At 35.9% G+C, this 17887-nt stretch overlaps 1 protein-coding gene across 2 annotated transcripts in view; it reads left to right on the top strand.

Moving 5' to 3' along the window:
- The window catches only part of LOC150093813 (SAC3 domain-containing protein 1), a 120962-nt gene that overhangs the window by 61043 nt on the left and 42032 nt on the right, over nucleotides 1–17887 (top strand). For both annotated transcript variants that reach the window (XM_090412985.1, XM_090412984.1), the window contains one exon: nucleotides 16062–16202. In XM_090412985.1, the coding sequence (XP_090269111.1) occupies nucleotides 16062–16202 (141 nt within the window). The remainder of the gene's footprint in view (nucleotides 1–16061; nucleotides 16203–17887) is intronic.

The raw sequence follows: 17887 nt of genomic DNA on the forward strand, positions 1-17887 counted from the left end.
GGTCATTTTATTGCTGATTTTTATGCCATATTTGTTATAAATGTAATTCAATTTAGTTAGAACATCCTGGAGACTTTCAGTGGATGTGTTTAGGAGTGCATAAAGCAAAGAGTTAAGGTTGATATATCCAATTCTGATATCAGTTGAATGCCACTTTCTTTCATAATGCAATCCATGTAGATGATGAATAAGATCAGAGATATTGTGCATCCTTGTCTTATCCCTGATTTTACATCAAAGCATCTTCATGTATTTTTTTCCCCAGTTCTAATTTGCTGACTTACAACTTAAATGCAACTTATTGCATTTAAGTGCAGTACATAGTTTGCAATGCATGATTTGCTTGATGCAAGTGAAATTTTTCAATATATGAACAAATAGTCAGAGACATAGGGCAGTACCGTCGACAGGGTGTAGCATAGAGGCAGCCTGCCTCACAGCGCCACTTAATTAAGGGCATTCGCTCAGCCATATCACAGTAGGCACCATATTAGAGCAACAAGATATTTTACAACATGTGATGTAGATGCAATCGATTTATTTGAAGAATTAAAATTTCTCTCAAAAATAATACAAGAGAAAAGTGGTCCTCACCAAATTTTATCACATATATATATATAACCAAAATTATGTAGAAATTTATCCCAACATAACCACCTCCCTAAGGATATTGTTAACAATTCCTGTTAGCGTAACAAGTGCAGAAAGTAGTGTTTTCAAGCTTAAACTGATTAAAAATTATTTACAAACAGCAATAACCCAAGAAAGATGATTTGGTCTAGCAACTATATCAATAGAGGCGGACATGGCTTATAATTCAAATTTAGACGAGCTTATAAACAATTTTATTGTGCGATATCCTCATAGAGCAAACATTTAATTAATATTATTATGTAATTGTTTTGCATTGTTTCTCTTGTAATAAAAAAAATAGCATTTGGAGATTTTCTTATATTTTTGTCTTATAAATCCATCATGGGTGATATTTAATTGTTTGCCTCGGGATGTGATTTAATCTAGCGACCACCCTGCATTCGGACCATCTCTAGAAGTTATGTAAGAGTGTGGTTAGTAGGTATGTTCACACCAGATTTTTTGCTTATAGAGTGGTGAGGGAATGGAATGGATTGCCAGAATTGGTTGTCAATTCCATGATGGTAAATGGTTTCAAGGAGAAGTATGATAGGATTTGTGTATAATGGTTAATTAGGGTCTCTCACAATGAGAGTCCAGATTCTGGAGACGCTGTAAAATAACAATAATCTACTTAGTAACCAAGTGAAAAACCTTTCTACATATAAACCTTTTTTTTTTCTTTTTTTTAAACAAGTATTCATTTATTTTAAACTAACTCTTGTATAACACTGTGCTATAAGGCCAGTGATTCACTTAGTGGAGGCATGAATTGGCTTGAAAAAGTTCATTGTTTGGTCTCTAGAGCAAGGTTTCTGGACTATATAAAAATAAATAAAAAAATTTTAAAAAAAAATATATATATATATATATGACCAGGGCTTCTGACCTAATGTCCAATCCTTACCTTCTCGTGGTGCACCCTGTTGGATAGCTACCTGGATACTGAACGAATGAGGATGGGCTGGCAATTTGGGATTTAGCCAACCAAATTGTATTCTTATTGGCTTAAACCAAAATACAAAATGATGGTACAACATGACAAAATTTCATGCCAACTGGGGCGTCGCCTGGTTAAAACAAGGCCCCACCGTTGTTTTCTCCAGGGAACCAAGCAAACAGCGAAAAGTCAGCTACTGGAACAAATCTGAAAACACACTCCAACTCAACATCACCAGAGTTAAAAAATCGGTACTATCAACATAAGAAGCCTGAATGACAAAGAAATGGAGCTAGCCGAGGAATTAGATAAGTACCAGATCAGCATAATAGGGGTGACTGAAACAAAAAAGACAAAAACTGATGAGATCTTTCTGAGCTATAAATACAAAATGTTATATTCAGGCAATGACAATCAAGGAAAAGAAGGGTTAGCCATGGTATTCAACACTAAATACGAGGCTAATCTTATTGAATGGCAGATAGTCTCAAGTAGAGTAATGTGGGCAAATATCGGAATGGGGAAACTGGACAATGAGACTTATTTGTGCCTATGGTCCCACAAAAGGTAGAAGTGGAGGAATTTTTTGAGACTTGAGAAAAAGCTACTGACACAATGAAAAAGGAAAAGTTGGTCCTTGTTGGGGATCTAAATAGCAGAGTAGGAAATGATTGTCAGACATACAAAAATATTTTGGGAAAATTTGAAGAAAAGAGCAAAGCTAATAATAATGGCAAATAAATGTTGGATTTCTGCTCATGACATGGACTGGTTATTACTAACACCATGTTCCAACATAAAAATGTGCACAAATTCACATGGAGAGAAGAGGCAAGGAATAAGAAAAGTCTCATTGACTATGTTATTGTTGATAGTGATGTTTTCTACCTTGTGCAGGATACCAGAGTGTACACAGGATTTAAAATTGGGCAGGATAAAATTGAATTTCATATTGAAAAAATAACGTAAGAAAGTTTTAAAGCGAATAAAAGTTGAGCAGCTCTCAGATGTGAACTGAAGACTAAAATATACAAAGATTATTCAAGAAAAAATTAAAGAGTTTGAGAACAGGAACCAAACTTTAGAGATTCAGTGGCACGATTTGAAGAAAACCTTGATTGATTCAGCCAGAGGCATGTGGTAAGGTTATGTACAAGGATAGAAAAATCAGAACTCCATGGTGGATACAGGAAGTTAAAGTGGCGGTGAAGGAAAAGAAGAAAGCATATCAAAAGTTGCTGGCAAATAAGTCAGCATGTGCTCTGAGAGAATACAGAGACAAATGTAAGAAAACTAAACACTGTGTAAAACTAGCTAAACAAAAGTCATGTCAGGGCTTTGGCAAGAACATAGAAAATAAATATGAAAAAGGTGGTAAGATATTCTGGCAGTTGTTGAAGAAGCTTAGAAATTGAAGAAAGAGTGCTGTAAAAGGAGTTAGAGATGATAAAGGTGACATGTAAACGGGAGAAAAAGTTATCCTTGAAGTATGGAGTAATTACTTCGAAGAATTGCTAAATGAAACAAAAAGTGATAGCACAGTGGTAAAAAACATTCAACAGGCATACAGTCAGGAATACATATCCATACTTGAAGTATAAAACCCCATCAAAGGCTTAAAATGTAGAAAGGCAGCAGGAGTAGATGATATTTGACCAGAAATGCTGAAGTATGGTGGTATAAAAGCCTTACAGTGGCTGCACTGCATAGTTCAGAAAGCCTGGACAGAGGGACGAATTCCCGATGATTGGAGTAGAGCACTCATAGTACCTATATATAAAAAGGGAAATAAAACTGAATGTGAGAATTACAGAGGTATTTCCCCACTGAGTGTTCCTGTCAAGATTTATGCAAATATACTTGAAAAACGGTTGAAAAGAATTGTAGAAGAAAAGCTTGGTGAAGAACAAGCAGGATTCAGGCCAAATAGAGGCTGTCAGGATCAGATCTTCACTTTATGACAAATAGTTGAGAAAGCATGGGAATATAACAAAGATCTATATTTAAGTTTTGTTGATCTGGAAAAGGCATATAACAAGGTGCCAAGAGAGAAGCTATTCAATACGCTATAGTTATGTGGTGTCAACGGAGCATTATATCAAACAACACTTAGTCTTTATTTGAGTTGTAAGTCAGCAGTTAGAATTGAAGGAAGTACAGAAAGTTGGTTTAATGTTAAATCTGGTGTGAGACATGGATGTACATTATCCCCTCTGTTATTCATTATCTATATGGATCACATTATGAAGGAAAGTGGTATTAAAAGTGATATCAAAATTGGAGATATTAATGTCAGCTCTTTGCTTTATGCAGACGATGTTATACTTTTAAATCAATCCGCTACAAGTCTGCAAGATTCTCTGACTAAATTGAATAGCTGTTGTAATAGATATGGTATGAAGGTCAGCAATAAAAAGACAAAAACAATGAAACTAGGCAGAATCGTTGAAAATGTCAACTATGTTTTGAATGGGAAACCTGTGGAACAAGTAAAACATTTCAGCTACTTAGGCACGATTTTTAGTGAAGATGGTAAATTAAATATAGAAATAGACAACGGAATCAGCAAAGCTGGTATGATAGGAAATCAATTAAATAAATTCATATGGAATAAGAGAGAAATTAGTCGGAACACTAAATTAGCTGTATACAAGACAGTGTTCAAACCAGTTTTAACTTATGGATCTGAGAGCTGGGTCTGAAGTAAAACACTTGACCAAACACTAGAGACCGCAGATATGAGAGTCATGAGAAAGATTAGAGGCATGAACAGTTGGCATCAATATCATATTAAAAATGAGGATATTAGGAAAGATCTTGACATTGTCAGCATCCAGGAATGTGTTATCAGAGCTAATCTAAGGTGGTATGGTCACTTAAATAGAATGGGTGAGGAAAGACTAGCAAAAGAAGCGTTCTTTGCCTGGTTGGCAGGAAAAAGACCCAGAGGAAGACCGAGATATAGGTGGATTGATACTGTACAAAGTTCCTTAGATGATAAATGTAAGATCTGATAATGTTGGAGTCTTGACAAGTAAGAGACTATGGTGGAAAATTGTAGATAGATAGTTAGTAATGATATCAATTATTCATTCTACATATGTACTGTAGGTATACTAATAACCTGTTGTGGGCGGGAACCACAAAAAAAAAAAAAAAAAAAAAAAGTCGTCAGGTGGTAATCAAGAGAAAATGAAAAATATTTCCCAATAATTTGAATAGGGGTGCTTAAAGGTGAGAGCTGTATAACTGAGAGGAGACCTCCACATAGCCCTTAAAGGAATGCAGAGACTGACCACGGCTTCTGACGTAATATTCAATCCTCACCTTCTCGTGGTGCACCCTGTTGTGTATTTGCCTGGATACTGAATGAATGAGGATGGGCTGGCAATTTGGGATTTAGCTGACCAAATTGTATTCTTATTGGCTTAAACCAATATACAAAATGATGGTACTACATGACAAAATTTAATGCCGGCTGGGGCGTCGCTAGTTAAACAAGGCCCTCGTTGTTTTCGCCAGGGAACCAGCATGAACAGCGAAAAGTCAGCTACTGGAACAAATCTGAAAGCACACCCCAACTCAACATCACCAGAGTTAAAGATCGGTGCAAATGGAACATAAGAAGCCTGAATGGCAAAGAAATGGAGCTAGCTGAGAAATTAGATAAGTACCAGATCGACATAATAGTGGTGACTGAAACAAAAAAGATAAAAACTGGCGAGATCTTTCAGAGCAATAAATACAAAATGTTATATTCAGGCAATGACAATCAAGAAAAAGAAATGTTAGCCATGGTATTCAACACTAAATACGAGGCTAATCTTCATGAATGGCAGGCAGTCTCAAGTAGAGTAAAGTGGGCAAATATCAGAATGGGGAACTGGACAATGAGACTTATTTGTGCCTATGGTCCCACAGAAGGCTCTACTAAGGTAGAAGTGGAGGAATTTTTTGAGGCTCTAGAGAAAGCTACTGATACAATGAAAAAGGAAAAGTTGGTCCTTATTGGGAATCTAAATAGCAGAGTAGGAAATGATTGTCAGACATACAAAAATATTTTGGGAAAATTTGGAGAAAAGTGCAAATCTAATAATAATGGCAAATAAATGTTGGATTTCTGCTCAGGACATGGACTGGTTATTACTAACACCATGTTCCAACATAAAAATGTGCACAAATTCACATGGAGAGAAGAGGCAAGAAATAAGAAAAGTCTCATTCACTATGTTATTGTTGATAGTGATGTTTTTTTCCTGGTGTAGGACACCAGAGTGTACAAAGGATTTGAAATTGGAAGCGATCACTATTTATTCTTGAGCAGGATAAAATTGAATTTCATATTGAAAAGAATGACATGTAAGAAAGTTTTAAAGCGAATAAAAGTTAAGAAGCTCTCAGATGTGAACTGTAGACTAAAATACACAAAGATTATTGAAAAAAACAATGAAAGAGTTTGAGAACAAGAACCACACCTTGGAGATTCATTTGCAAACCTTGAAGAAAACCCTGATTGATTCAGTGAGAGAGGCATATGGTGATATTGTCTGCAAGGATAGAAAAATCAGAACTCCATGGTGGACACAGGAAGTTAAAAAGGCAGTCAAGGAAAAGAAGAAAGCGTATCAAAGGTTCCTGGCAAATAAGTCAGCTTGTGCTCTTAGAGAATACAGAGACAAATGTAAGAAAGATAATCAAAAGGCCTGGGAGGATTTTGGCAAGAACATCAAGAAGGTGGCAAAATAATCTGGAGGTTGTTGAAGAAGCTTAGGAATGGAGGAAAGAGTGCTGTAAAAGGAGTTAGAGATGGTAAAGGTGACATGAAAACGGAAAAAAAGAAATCCTTGAATTATGGAGTAATTACTTTGAAATATTGCTAAATGAAGCAAGCAGTGATGACAGCACAGTGGTAAAAAACACTGACGAGGCATGCAGTCAAGAATACATATCCATACTTGAAGTAGAAAAAGCCATTAGAGGCTTGAAATGTGGAAAGGCAGCAAGAGTAGATGATATTCGAAAAGAAATTCTGAAGTATGGTGGTATAGAAGTCTTACAGTGACTGTACTGCATAGTTGACAAGGCTTGGACAGAGGGACGAATTCCAGATGATTGGAGTAGAGCTCTCATAGTACCCATATATAAAAAAGGAAATAAAACTGAATGTGAGAATTACAGAGGTATTTCCCTACTGAGTGTTCCTGGTAAGATATATGCAAGTATACTTGAGAAACGGTTGAGAAGAATTGTATAAGAAAAGCTTGGTGAAGAACAAGCAGGATTCAGGCCAAATAGAGGCTGTCAGGATCAGATCTTCACTTTATGACAAATAGTTGAGAAAGCATGGGAATATAACAAAGATCTATATTTAAGTTTTGTCGATTTGGAAAAGGCATATGACAAGGTGCCAAGAGAGAAGCTATTCAATACGCTATAGTTATGTGGGGTCAATGGGGCATTATATCAAGCAATACTTAGTCTTTATTTGAATTGTAAGTCAGCAGTTAGAATTGAAGGAAATACGGGAAGATGGTTTAATGTTAAATCGGGTGTGAGACTAGGATGCACATTTATCCCTCTGTTATTCATTATCTATATGGATCACATTATGAAGGAAAGTGGTATTAAACATGATATCAAAATAATGTCAGCTGTTTGCTTTATGCAGACGATGTTATACTTCTAAATAAATCTGCTACAAGTCTGCAAGATTCTCTGACTAAATTGAATAGCTGTTGTAATAGATATGGTATGAAGGTCAGCAATAAAAACACAAGGACAATGAAAATAGGCAGAATCATTGAAAATGTCAGCTGTGTTGTGAATGGAGAACCTGTGGAACAAGTAGAACATTTAAGCTACTTATGCACGATTTTTACTGAAGTTGGTAAATTAAATATGGAAATAGTCAACAGAATCAACATAGCTGGTATGGTAGGCAGTCAATTGAATAAATTCATATGGAATAAGAGAGAAATTAGTCGGAACACTAAATTAGCTGTATACAAGACAGTGTTCAAACCAGTTTTAACTTATGGATCTGAGAGCTGGGTCAGAAGTAAAACACTTGACCAAAGACTAGAGACTTGCATATATGAGAGTCCTGATAAAGATTAGAGGCGTGAACAGATGGCATCAATGGCCATATTATATTGAAAACGAGGATATTAGGAAAGAACTTGTCATTGTCAGCATCCAGGAATGCATTAGCAGAACTAATCTCAAGTGTTAATGTCACTTAAACAGTGTGAGGAAAGATTAGCAAAACAAGTGTTTTCTGCCAGGTTGGCAGGAAAACGACCCAGAGGAAGACCAAGATATAGGTGGATTGATATGGTACAAAGTGCCTTAGATGATAGAAATATAAGATCTGATAATGTTGGAGTCTTGACAAGTAACAGTCTGAGTTGGAGGAAAATTGTAGATAGGAAGTTAGTAATAATGTAAATTTTTCATGTAGTACTATCATATCCTGTAAATCCCTTGAGGGTACATGGCAGGAATTTGATGATGATGATAATTTGAAAATAAACATTTTTGAAATATTTATGTTCAAATGCACTGGAAGAGAAGAGTGATGCCAGTAAGTTGGTCTTGTTTTTGGACGAAGTGATTATGATACCATCAGGATGTGAGAGTGGTAGAATGGGTGAGACCTTGTCAAAGCCATTGCTTCCAGTGGCCTTGACAAGGGATCAGAAGGCTTGACTGCTGTTTGGACTGTAGGAAATGTGCAACATTTGGCCCTTTCAGAATCTGATTAAAAGGGCCAAAAAAACTTTTCATGCTTGGAGCAAACAGCTGGAGTTTGGTTTTTGAGCCACTTGAATGCTGGTTTTTTTTTTTTTTTTGTGTGTGTGTGTGTGTGTGTCGGCACATTTATTTTGAATCAATGCTTGAATGGTGGCCAGGGATTTGGGATGGAATGAAGAGTGAAGATTATTTCTGATATTCAGTCTGATTAGGTGTTTGGATCAGAAGAACTAAAGTAGTTGGACCATGGAAAGGAGGAGTAGAAGTCATGGAGGTCATCCCATTTGGCATCCTTGTAGTGCCAGAGCACATGAGACTGAAAACTACTGTTAGGTGAAGATTGTTCCATGGCAAAGGAGACTTATATGAGCTTGTGTCTGAGTTACCAAGAGGAGAACTGATATCTCTTATATATTTGGAAGGGGAGTATGGTTAAGGAGAGATGAAGTGTGTTGACGGATTGTTTTTTCAGGTATTCTGGTAGGGAGATTGATGATCCTGTTAGTTCGTTGCTAATGTCAAGTACTTCAGCATCCTTACCTGCTTGATTGGTGGAACTGTAGAAGGGAATTCAGCTTGAGTAGTAAATATTGTAGTCCCCAAGAAGGGTGACTTAACTGCTAAGTTATTTTGACTGTAGAAAATTGAGCTTTAGAGAGAGAGAGATAGTTGGGGAGGTCAAAGTAGTTATTGCAGTTTGGGAAGAAACAGTGACAACAAGTGAAAGTGACAAGTTGGTTTTGGTCAAGAAATTTTGAGCCAAAACATCAAACAGGGTGATATTTGAGATTTTGCTATGTCTGACATGAGATGTCGGTTCTGGTGAATGTACACGTGCTGCCCTTGTGGCAGAAAGAACTGTGTAATGTATAGTTTGGTCAGTTGAGGACCGGGGTTATTGAGGTTACCATCTGAGGTTCTGGCAGGAATAGTGTTTAGATGAATATAGGTGGTGCATTACTGTTTAGCCCATGGATATGTTTTTTTTTTTTTTTTGTAAGAATTGGTGTTTGTGGTTTTTCTTTTTTTGTTCGATTTTTGTTGCTTTCATGGTTTTTTAATTGTTCTTTGTGGAAGAATTTTTGGCATCCTTGTGGTGCCACAGCACATGAAACTGAAAAAGAATGATTATTTTATTAATAATCAGTAAAATAATCTTTTCAACACGTGTGTTTTGTGTGTCCCTAAATTCATTAATATGAATGCTGATCACCATGTAACTTAAAAGAAAGAGTCATCATAATCCATGGAGATGTGATCCACAAGTAGCCTCTACGGTAAGCTAAAGATACGTAGTTCCATGTTAATTAATCGACTAGCCTTTTTGAAATGATGTAGAGACAGCAACTTAATCCCCAACTGCATTAAACTAAAGAAGACATTTACATCAGCTAAAGTGCTCCATATCTATGCCAAGCTAGAAAAAGCATTGTTAAGGGAACAGATCCACGAGGCATGAAAAACTTAGCATCTACCCAAGCCAAAGTGTTACAACTGAAATTTGAGCTATCCAGTTACGTTAATCCAGAAATTTGGGATATTTTAGACAAGATCACAGATGACTTAGCCAAGCACCTATTACTCAAAAACAAAGAACAATTAATAACAAAGTTTCAAGCATTAAAACTACAGGAAAGCACAAGACAATTACAACGCCATAACGAAAGGAGCAGCCAATCACCCACAAATGCAGTTAGGAGCAACAATCACCATCGGACCACTGTCTGGTTATCAACCAGTCAGATTACAATCTCACCCAAGGTGAACTCTCGCTGTTGGAGAAAAGTTTAAATTACACCATTGCGCCGAGGTCAGTAAATAAACTAGATATAATTTATCATATCGAGAGATGTTTAAGATCCTTCCCTGCCAATTTAGCTGACAAAATACAGATGGAAACCGCCTGTTTACTAAATTCAACCAAAAAAATTAAGCAGCAACCTAAACAAAGGTGAAAAACTGGCCCTCAAATCCCTAACATTATTATGACCGTAACGTTATTATCAAAGATAAAGATGAATGCCACTGTTGTTTTAAATCGGACAACCTACATAGAAAAAATGAACCATTTGGTATCGGACCACAACTACCAAATGGTAAATTACAACCCCACCCAATGTAACAAAAAGAAAACAACTGAACTACTTAAATCAGTTAACACGTGGCCAGAAGAAACAATTAAAAAATTAATATCTCACTATGCCCGTGCACCCAGAATTTATGGCCTGCCAAAAGTACACAAAACAGACTATTACGTCCAATTGTGGAAGGAATCTGCAGCCCGAATGATCACTTAACCAAAAAATTAGCGGCCACACTCAAGGAATTGTTGGTCATTCCCCTTCCTACATAAAAATACACAACATTTCATAAACAAAATTAAAAACATTACACTCAATGACCAAGATCTATTAGTCAGCTTTGATATAACTTCCCTTTTCACCAATGTCCTAATCAATGATGCTATCTTGCTCTTATAGAACATATTTCCACACGACATCACTGCCCTCTTTGCCCACGTACTCCGCTCCGGATATTTTGTGTGGCAAAACAATTTTTACCTTCAAAAAGAGGGTACAGCCATGGGCTCACCACTTTCCCCCCCAGGTAAACTTTTATATGGAAGACTTTGAGCAACGAGTTCTAGAGTTGGCGTTCCTAAAGCCCAAAATTTGGCTCAGATACGTCGACAATATTTTCGCCATTTGACCCCACGGCTGCGTATCACTAAATACGTTCCTTAGCCACCTGAACAAACAACACAAACGCATCCAATTCACCATTGAAATAGAAAAAAACAACTCTCTTCTGTTCCTTGACACACACATCTTCCTTCAGGCTGTCTCTCTTTCTCGGTCTACTGCAAACCTACACACACAGTCCAGTACATACACAAAACTTCTTATCACCACCCAACTCAAAAACTAGGGGCACCCTTAAACACAGAGCTCAAACTATTTGTTCAAATGAACAAGCTCTTAACCATGAATATGAGACCATCAAATATACCTTTATAAAAAATGGATACAGTATAAAAACTATTCACAAGATCCTCCACAAAGATACCACTAATAACAAAAAAGATTTCAAGAATGTTATTGCCTTACCATATGTTAGAGGCATTTCCGAAAAAATAGACATATATATAATATAAAATAAATATATATAATATAAAATAAATACAACATCAAAACCACCTTTAAACCCCTGACAAAATTAAGACACCTACTCAGTTCTTCCAAGGATCCTCTGTCACACCTAGCCCACCCAGAGGTTTACAAAATACAATGCACATGTAACATACCATACATAGGGAAAACAGGGCGAACCATCCCAATCAGGAAGGATGAACACAAATGACACATAAAATACCTCTATTTTGGAAAAACCAGCCTTTCTGACCACGTACTCCAAACATACCACAGAATTGATTGGAAAGGTACCAAGTCCCTACACCACACCAAAACCCGGTTCGAGCGGAAATTCAAGGAAGCATGTGAAATGCTCAAACATGATCCGAATCTGAATAAAAATGATGGTCTAACCATTCCAAGAATGTGGAGGACCATCTACAACCTTCATAGCAACCACGAAGAAAAATCTCAATACAAGAAGACTTGGTGAAGTGTTTTTTTTTTTCTCCTGAACATTCAATAGCAACCTGTACTGTACAAATCCAGAAGATAATCGTAATATAACAATATGAACTGTACAATTCCAGAAGAATCTACGTATGTGAGGACTTCAGCAGAGTTTATTGTAGTTTTTATTGATATATATATATATATATATTTTTTTTTTTTTTTTTTTTTTAATCACTAGAGGGCAGGCTAAGAAAAAGATTAGTTAACAACGTAGATTTCATTTACTTGTATAGAGTGCAACAGCATGTAGCTTGGTTCCTATGCACACGCATCCTTCTGATGATGATGACCTCAATACAAGGGTCGAAACATCAAGTTATTATTTTATTAATAATCAGTAAAATAATCTTTTCAACACGTGTGTTTTGTGTCCCTAAATTCATAAATATGATTTTGTTGACTTGTAATCCATTATATGTGGGGAGGAAGAAATAATTTGGAATAGGGACATGCAATGAGAGGTGACAGGCTATCAAACATGCTGTCCACACAGTCTCCTGTCCACATGTAGCCTTGACAGTTTCTCCTGTAGCAGTCGTACTCGATCTCCCTCCTGTTGAGGGAGATCAAGTACGACTGCTTGACAACCAAACTGGCAAAGTAAGCAGCAGCAGGATTTAGTACTAGTTGATCAGGAAGCCTCCAGATTTGTTACTGTCTGGTTCAGTGCTGTTCGTTATCTAGCAAGACTGTCTGTGGAACTATTTTAGCTGCTGTATTCTTCCCCAGGGAAGGAGGAGAATTGGGCTCCCTAGAGTGTGTCTTTCATTTAAGGTATCACTTGCACTGCATGTAGGAAAATGGGGCAGTGGAAGAAGAAGTAAGGGGCAAGTGATGGCTGATAAGTAAGGGATGTGACCTTAATATTTAATGATATCTTACTTGTATTAAAAAAATGCTATTCCCTGTTTTCTAACATGTGGGATAGTGGGCGGTATAATATCAATCTGTTTAGTTGTGTATCCATTCTCTTGAAAATACTTTAACACATAAGGAATAGCTTTTAGATGATATGAATGTTTTAATTACTCCTAGCTTGTAGTGCCAAGGATTAAAATGAAAATACAAGTATCTGTTAGCATTTGGAAAAGTTTTTTATACAATAAACATGAGTTTATAATTTGATTTAAAAAAAAAAAATCTCTGAATGGAATGACTCCTTCCTCTCTCTCTCTCCCTCCATCTGTTTTAATTCCATGTGAATTTTATAAGTGTATATTGACTTTTGAATGGAAAACTTAAACCAGACTTTTCCATTTAAAAAAAAAAACTTGCCAATTTAGAGGAAAAATGAGACCTTGTGGCCAAGCTTCTATATACTTGTATATTGAGGTTGATGACTTGATGTCAGTTGCAATAACAGATCAGGAAAGGGGACAATAACTGTGACTGTTCCTCCCCCCCCCTCATAGGTCTGGATGCTGTGTTTTCAGATTATCAAGATATCTATATAATTAGCCCTTAGGCTTGGTTCTGTTTTTATGTTGTTAATGGCAAGTTGTTAACTTCAGACTTTTCCCATTTAAAAAAAAAAAATTGCCAATTTAGATGAAAAATGAGACCTTGTGGCCAAACCTTCATATACTTGTATATAGAGGTTGATGACTTGATGTCAGTTGCAATAATGCAAAGCATACTTCCTTTCAGAAGTGCATAATGGATTAAACAACAATATAATTTTGGTCAAGTATAATTTACTTTGTAACCAAGTGAAAAACCTTTATATAATTATCTTTGATCCAGTGTATTTCAATAATAAGGTAAAACACATTTTTTGTTACTGGTATATTAGAAATATTATTGTCTTATGCATTAATTCAACTTTGGTATTAGTTGAATTAATGCATACTAATAGGCATAATAAATCCTCTCACTAGGATAAAGGATTAAACTAAATTTTTCATAGTCTAACCTAGTGAAAAATAAACTTTCAACATCTTTCTCTAAATCCAGAGTAATTTAATAAAAAAAGGTGGCAAACCTTTTGGCAACTCCTATAGGTAAAGATGATCTTGCTACTGCTTCTGCCTGGTATCTCCAACTCTGGGCCTGGCTCCCACTGAAGAGACCTCAATAAAGGTCGAAACTAGTATGGGTAGTGGCCAATCCCTTAATGCATAACAGTATACATATCGTTGTATGTAAGAGGTGTGTTTTCCATTATGGGAGATACTGGGATAGGAGCGTTGGTTGCTTGCTCCACCTTTCTACGATTTGCCTGGTGTTGTACTACTTACCCAGGTAAGATAGTACAACACTATATTCAGTCCTGAAGATATTTTCAGGCGCAAACTTTGTTTGCTCTCACTGGGATAAAGGATTAAACTAAATTTATCATAGTCTAACCTAGTGAAAAATAAACTTTCAACATCTTCCTGATTCTGATTCCCACTGATGAGACCTCGTATAAAGAACAAAAACCAGTCTGGGTAGTTTCAATGCATATATAATTTTTAGCAAGTGTAATTTATTTTCTGATCAAGTGAAAAATCTTCCTACCACTAAATTTGGAGAAACATGATCATCTCGATATGGTAACATTGTTAATGTTTGTAAACAATGTTACCATATCCAGACTGACCAGGATTCATATGATATATATATATATATACAGCCATGCAGACTTGCTACTACATGGTACTTTGAAAGCTCTTTTTCTAAGTTCTCCAGCAGCTGCACAGCAACATTTCAGTTACAGTGCAGCCATCCACTTATGCAGTTTATAGGGAACATTATTGAAGAGCGCTTTTATTATCTGTATATTCTGGATAGATTAGGTTAACTAGGTCTCAACTTTAGCTTACTTTTTTGTTCTTCTGATTAGTTTGTTAATGAGTATGTTGGTTTTTGGTGCCACTCTTACAAGATGGGCTAGAAATGTGTAGGTGGGGCACTGACTAATTGTTGTGGTCATTTAGATCATATTCTCTTTTGTCTGAACTTGCATTTTCTTTATATGAATAAATATGCACCATGCTTTCTTAGATCTCATAAGGCCTTGACATCTCCTCTAGTGATGTTTCGATTACGGGAGCTGAATGTGCATACAGAAGAAACCCACTTGCATTTGCTTCATTAATCTTGGCATTAGATAATAAGTTTTTAGTGTGTAGTCTGTGTAGTCTACCTTAGTTGTTGTATCTAATTTAGTGAAAATAGTATAATCAAAACCTTTTGCAAAGGTAGATTGTTTTATTGAAATAAGAATGTCCTTAAGATAATATTTGGAATGGACAGTTGGTAGATATTGTAGAGAACACCTTTGATTAGTCATTTTGTTTAAAAGATCTTTGAGCTTTCTCTAACCTTTTTGTTTAATTGCATTATCCATTTTTTTATTCTTCAAATGGTTTATTGCACTGATTTCCATAAGGCAGTGTCAGGCATTACTGAAGGATCTACTTGCATGCTTAATAACTATTGTCAAAACTAAAATCATTGTGATTTTTCAGTAGCAGCTAGTTGAGCTTGGCATAGAGTTTGGTTCCCCCTCCCCTTTTTTTTTAATAGAATGAAATGTCTGTTTTACATATAGGAACTTAGAGATATTGTTGTTATGCGTACCTTGCAATATGCAGTTATAAAGATGTCATGACATTTCCCTTTGCTTAGAAAGACTTTAACTTGAATCCTCTAGAATGCAGGGGACATTTATAAGGGCTTTTCAAAGGAAGGTGAATTAGCTTTTTTTAGAATGAAAAATTAGATTTAGAAAAATCTGGATTTTTCATTCTGATAAACAGGTAAACTGACTTAAGAACACAAACAGGTGCTTGTGTTCTTTGATCAGTGTTTGTAGTTGCTTGGGCATAGTTCCAACCATGCAAACTCTGTATTAAAGCAAGAGCATAAATGTATTTCATCATTTCATTTGCTTTAGATAGGTTCTCATAATATCTAGCACTGTACTATACATACATTTATATATGTAATGTGTCAGGTATACAGTATGTGTGTGTGTGTATATATATATATATATATATATATATATATATATATATATATAGTAAAAAAAAATTGTGAGAGCTGAAATTTTTAGTTGTTTTTATATTAAAATTCTGTTATAAAATAGTATTTTATTTTCATTTAAGAGATCATCCTTCTATGAAGCAAACATTCAATATCAGTATTGCCTATCTTCATGGCAATTACTTCAGAATCTTGCAGAGTGTGAACAAATTACCATTTCTTTTAGGAATTTGCTGCCTTCAACATATTCCAGGAATCCGCAGGTATTATTTGTTTCAGTAGAAATTAATTTAGGCTAATGTGTTTCACATTAAAAAATCCATATCTACATCTGCAATCTAAAAAATTCCATCTTATTGAGGTTTTTTTAAAAATAGATATATATGCTTTTAATAGTTTTTTGAAATATTTTGTCATAAGTCAGTCAGCAATAATACTGAAATTTTAATTGACACTTAATTATTTTTTTCCTCATTTAACCTGTTTGGCTAATTTTCTCTCATAATCTGAATTTGCCTTTTTATTTATTTTATGTTGCTACCCCCCACAAAAGGTTATTCGCAAGGCTATAGTACATTTAGTACCATGGATGGGCCAAGGATTTTTTTTTCTACTTTTTATCAATTTTATATATATTTTTTCTATTTTTAATTTTTTTTTTACCTTGTCCAGAAACCCTACATACCAAACATGGAACTTTTTCAAGCCACTTCAGGCCTCCAGTAAGTGGAACATTGGTTTCGCACAAGGTGATGAAATTCATCTCCCACCTAAAGACAATCACAGATATCCATACCCACAGCCTGTTGGTTGGAGAGCAGGTACACTAACCACTTGGCCAACCAGGCTGGCAAAGCAGCCCTACCATGCTGGTCATCCTTCTTCTCTCTCACTTTTTTCCCCAGCTTCTACTTAAATCTGGGTATATGTTCTGATACTGCTCCCTTCAAACACACCTTGACCATCTTCAATGTTCTTATGTTATGTCAGTGCTTCAAGCTAAGTTTTTCATAATCATCTGCTTTACAATTCCACATGCAAGTTTAGCAGCCTCTCAGGTCAAGACTGCATGATCTCTCTTTTTCTCCTCTTAATCAAAGGCAGTGTCACTACTTTGGACAATTCTCATGTTGTAGCTAGATCCAGTATTGAAGGACCCTGTTTCTTTGCCATCAAACGCTGTTTCAAGAATTTACCTCTTAGTAGGTGTATAAATTCCATTTTTTTCTCTTTGTGTGATCTTTCCTCCCTCTAGTCCATGTCTCCATAGTTGAGATTTCCTAAAATAATTATTTAGTCTGTACTTATTGTACTAATTTGCCATTGCATGTTATTTGCATCATTCTTTGTAGTCCTGACCCATAGATATATACAGGGTGTTCGGGATAAATTTGACAGTTTCGTAAGGAAAAAGAAAATCTTCTTTGTATCTATTAAATTTAATGAATTGACAAAAAAACATTACAGGCAGAGTTAATTACAATACTATCAACAAGATTTACTCAAAATAACCACCATTAGCATCGATCACAGCTTCAATTCTGCTTCGGAACCTCGAACAAGCTGATGCTACAGTCTCCCTGGGAAGGGCTGCAAAAACTGTTTTAATTTTATCCATTAACTGGGCTTTTGTATTACTGGAAGTGCGATTGGTGTCTTTTTCAACTGCGCCCCATACAAAATAATCCATGGGGTTAAGGTTCTGGGGAGTTTGGAGGCCAAACATTTGGACTAGTGAAGTCGTAGAAATTTTCAGACAACCATTTTTGACTTTTCCCAGAGGTGTGGCAAGGGGCCGAATCCTGCTGCCATACATACGGCCTACCATTGGCTACCCTTGTTATCCAGGGCTTGACTACAGTTAGCAACTCCACGAACAAAGCCCGAATTCCAATGCCAGGGTTCTTCAACACCTGTTCCTGCAGATTTGCGAGGAATTCTGCTGTAC

This window comes from Typopeltis vanoorti, chromosome 23 (genome assembly GCF_054136105.1).
Source record: "Typopeltis vanoorti isolate ZY-2024b chromosome 23, IOZ_Tvanoo_1.0, whole genome shotgun sequence".
Classification (NCBI taxonomy): Eukaryota; Metazoa; Arthropoda; class Arachnida; order Uropygi; family Thelyphonidae; genus Typopeltis; species Typopeltis vanoorti.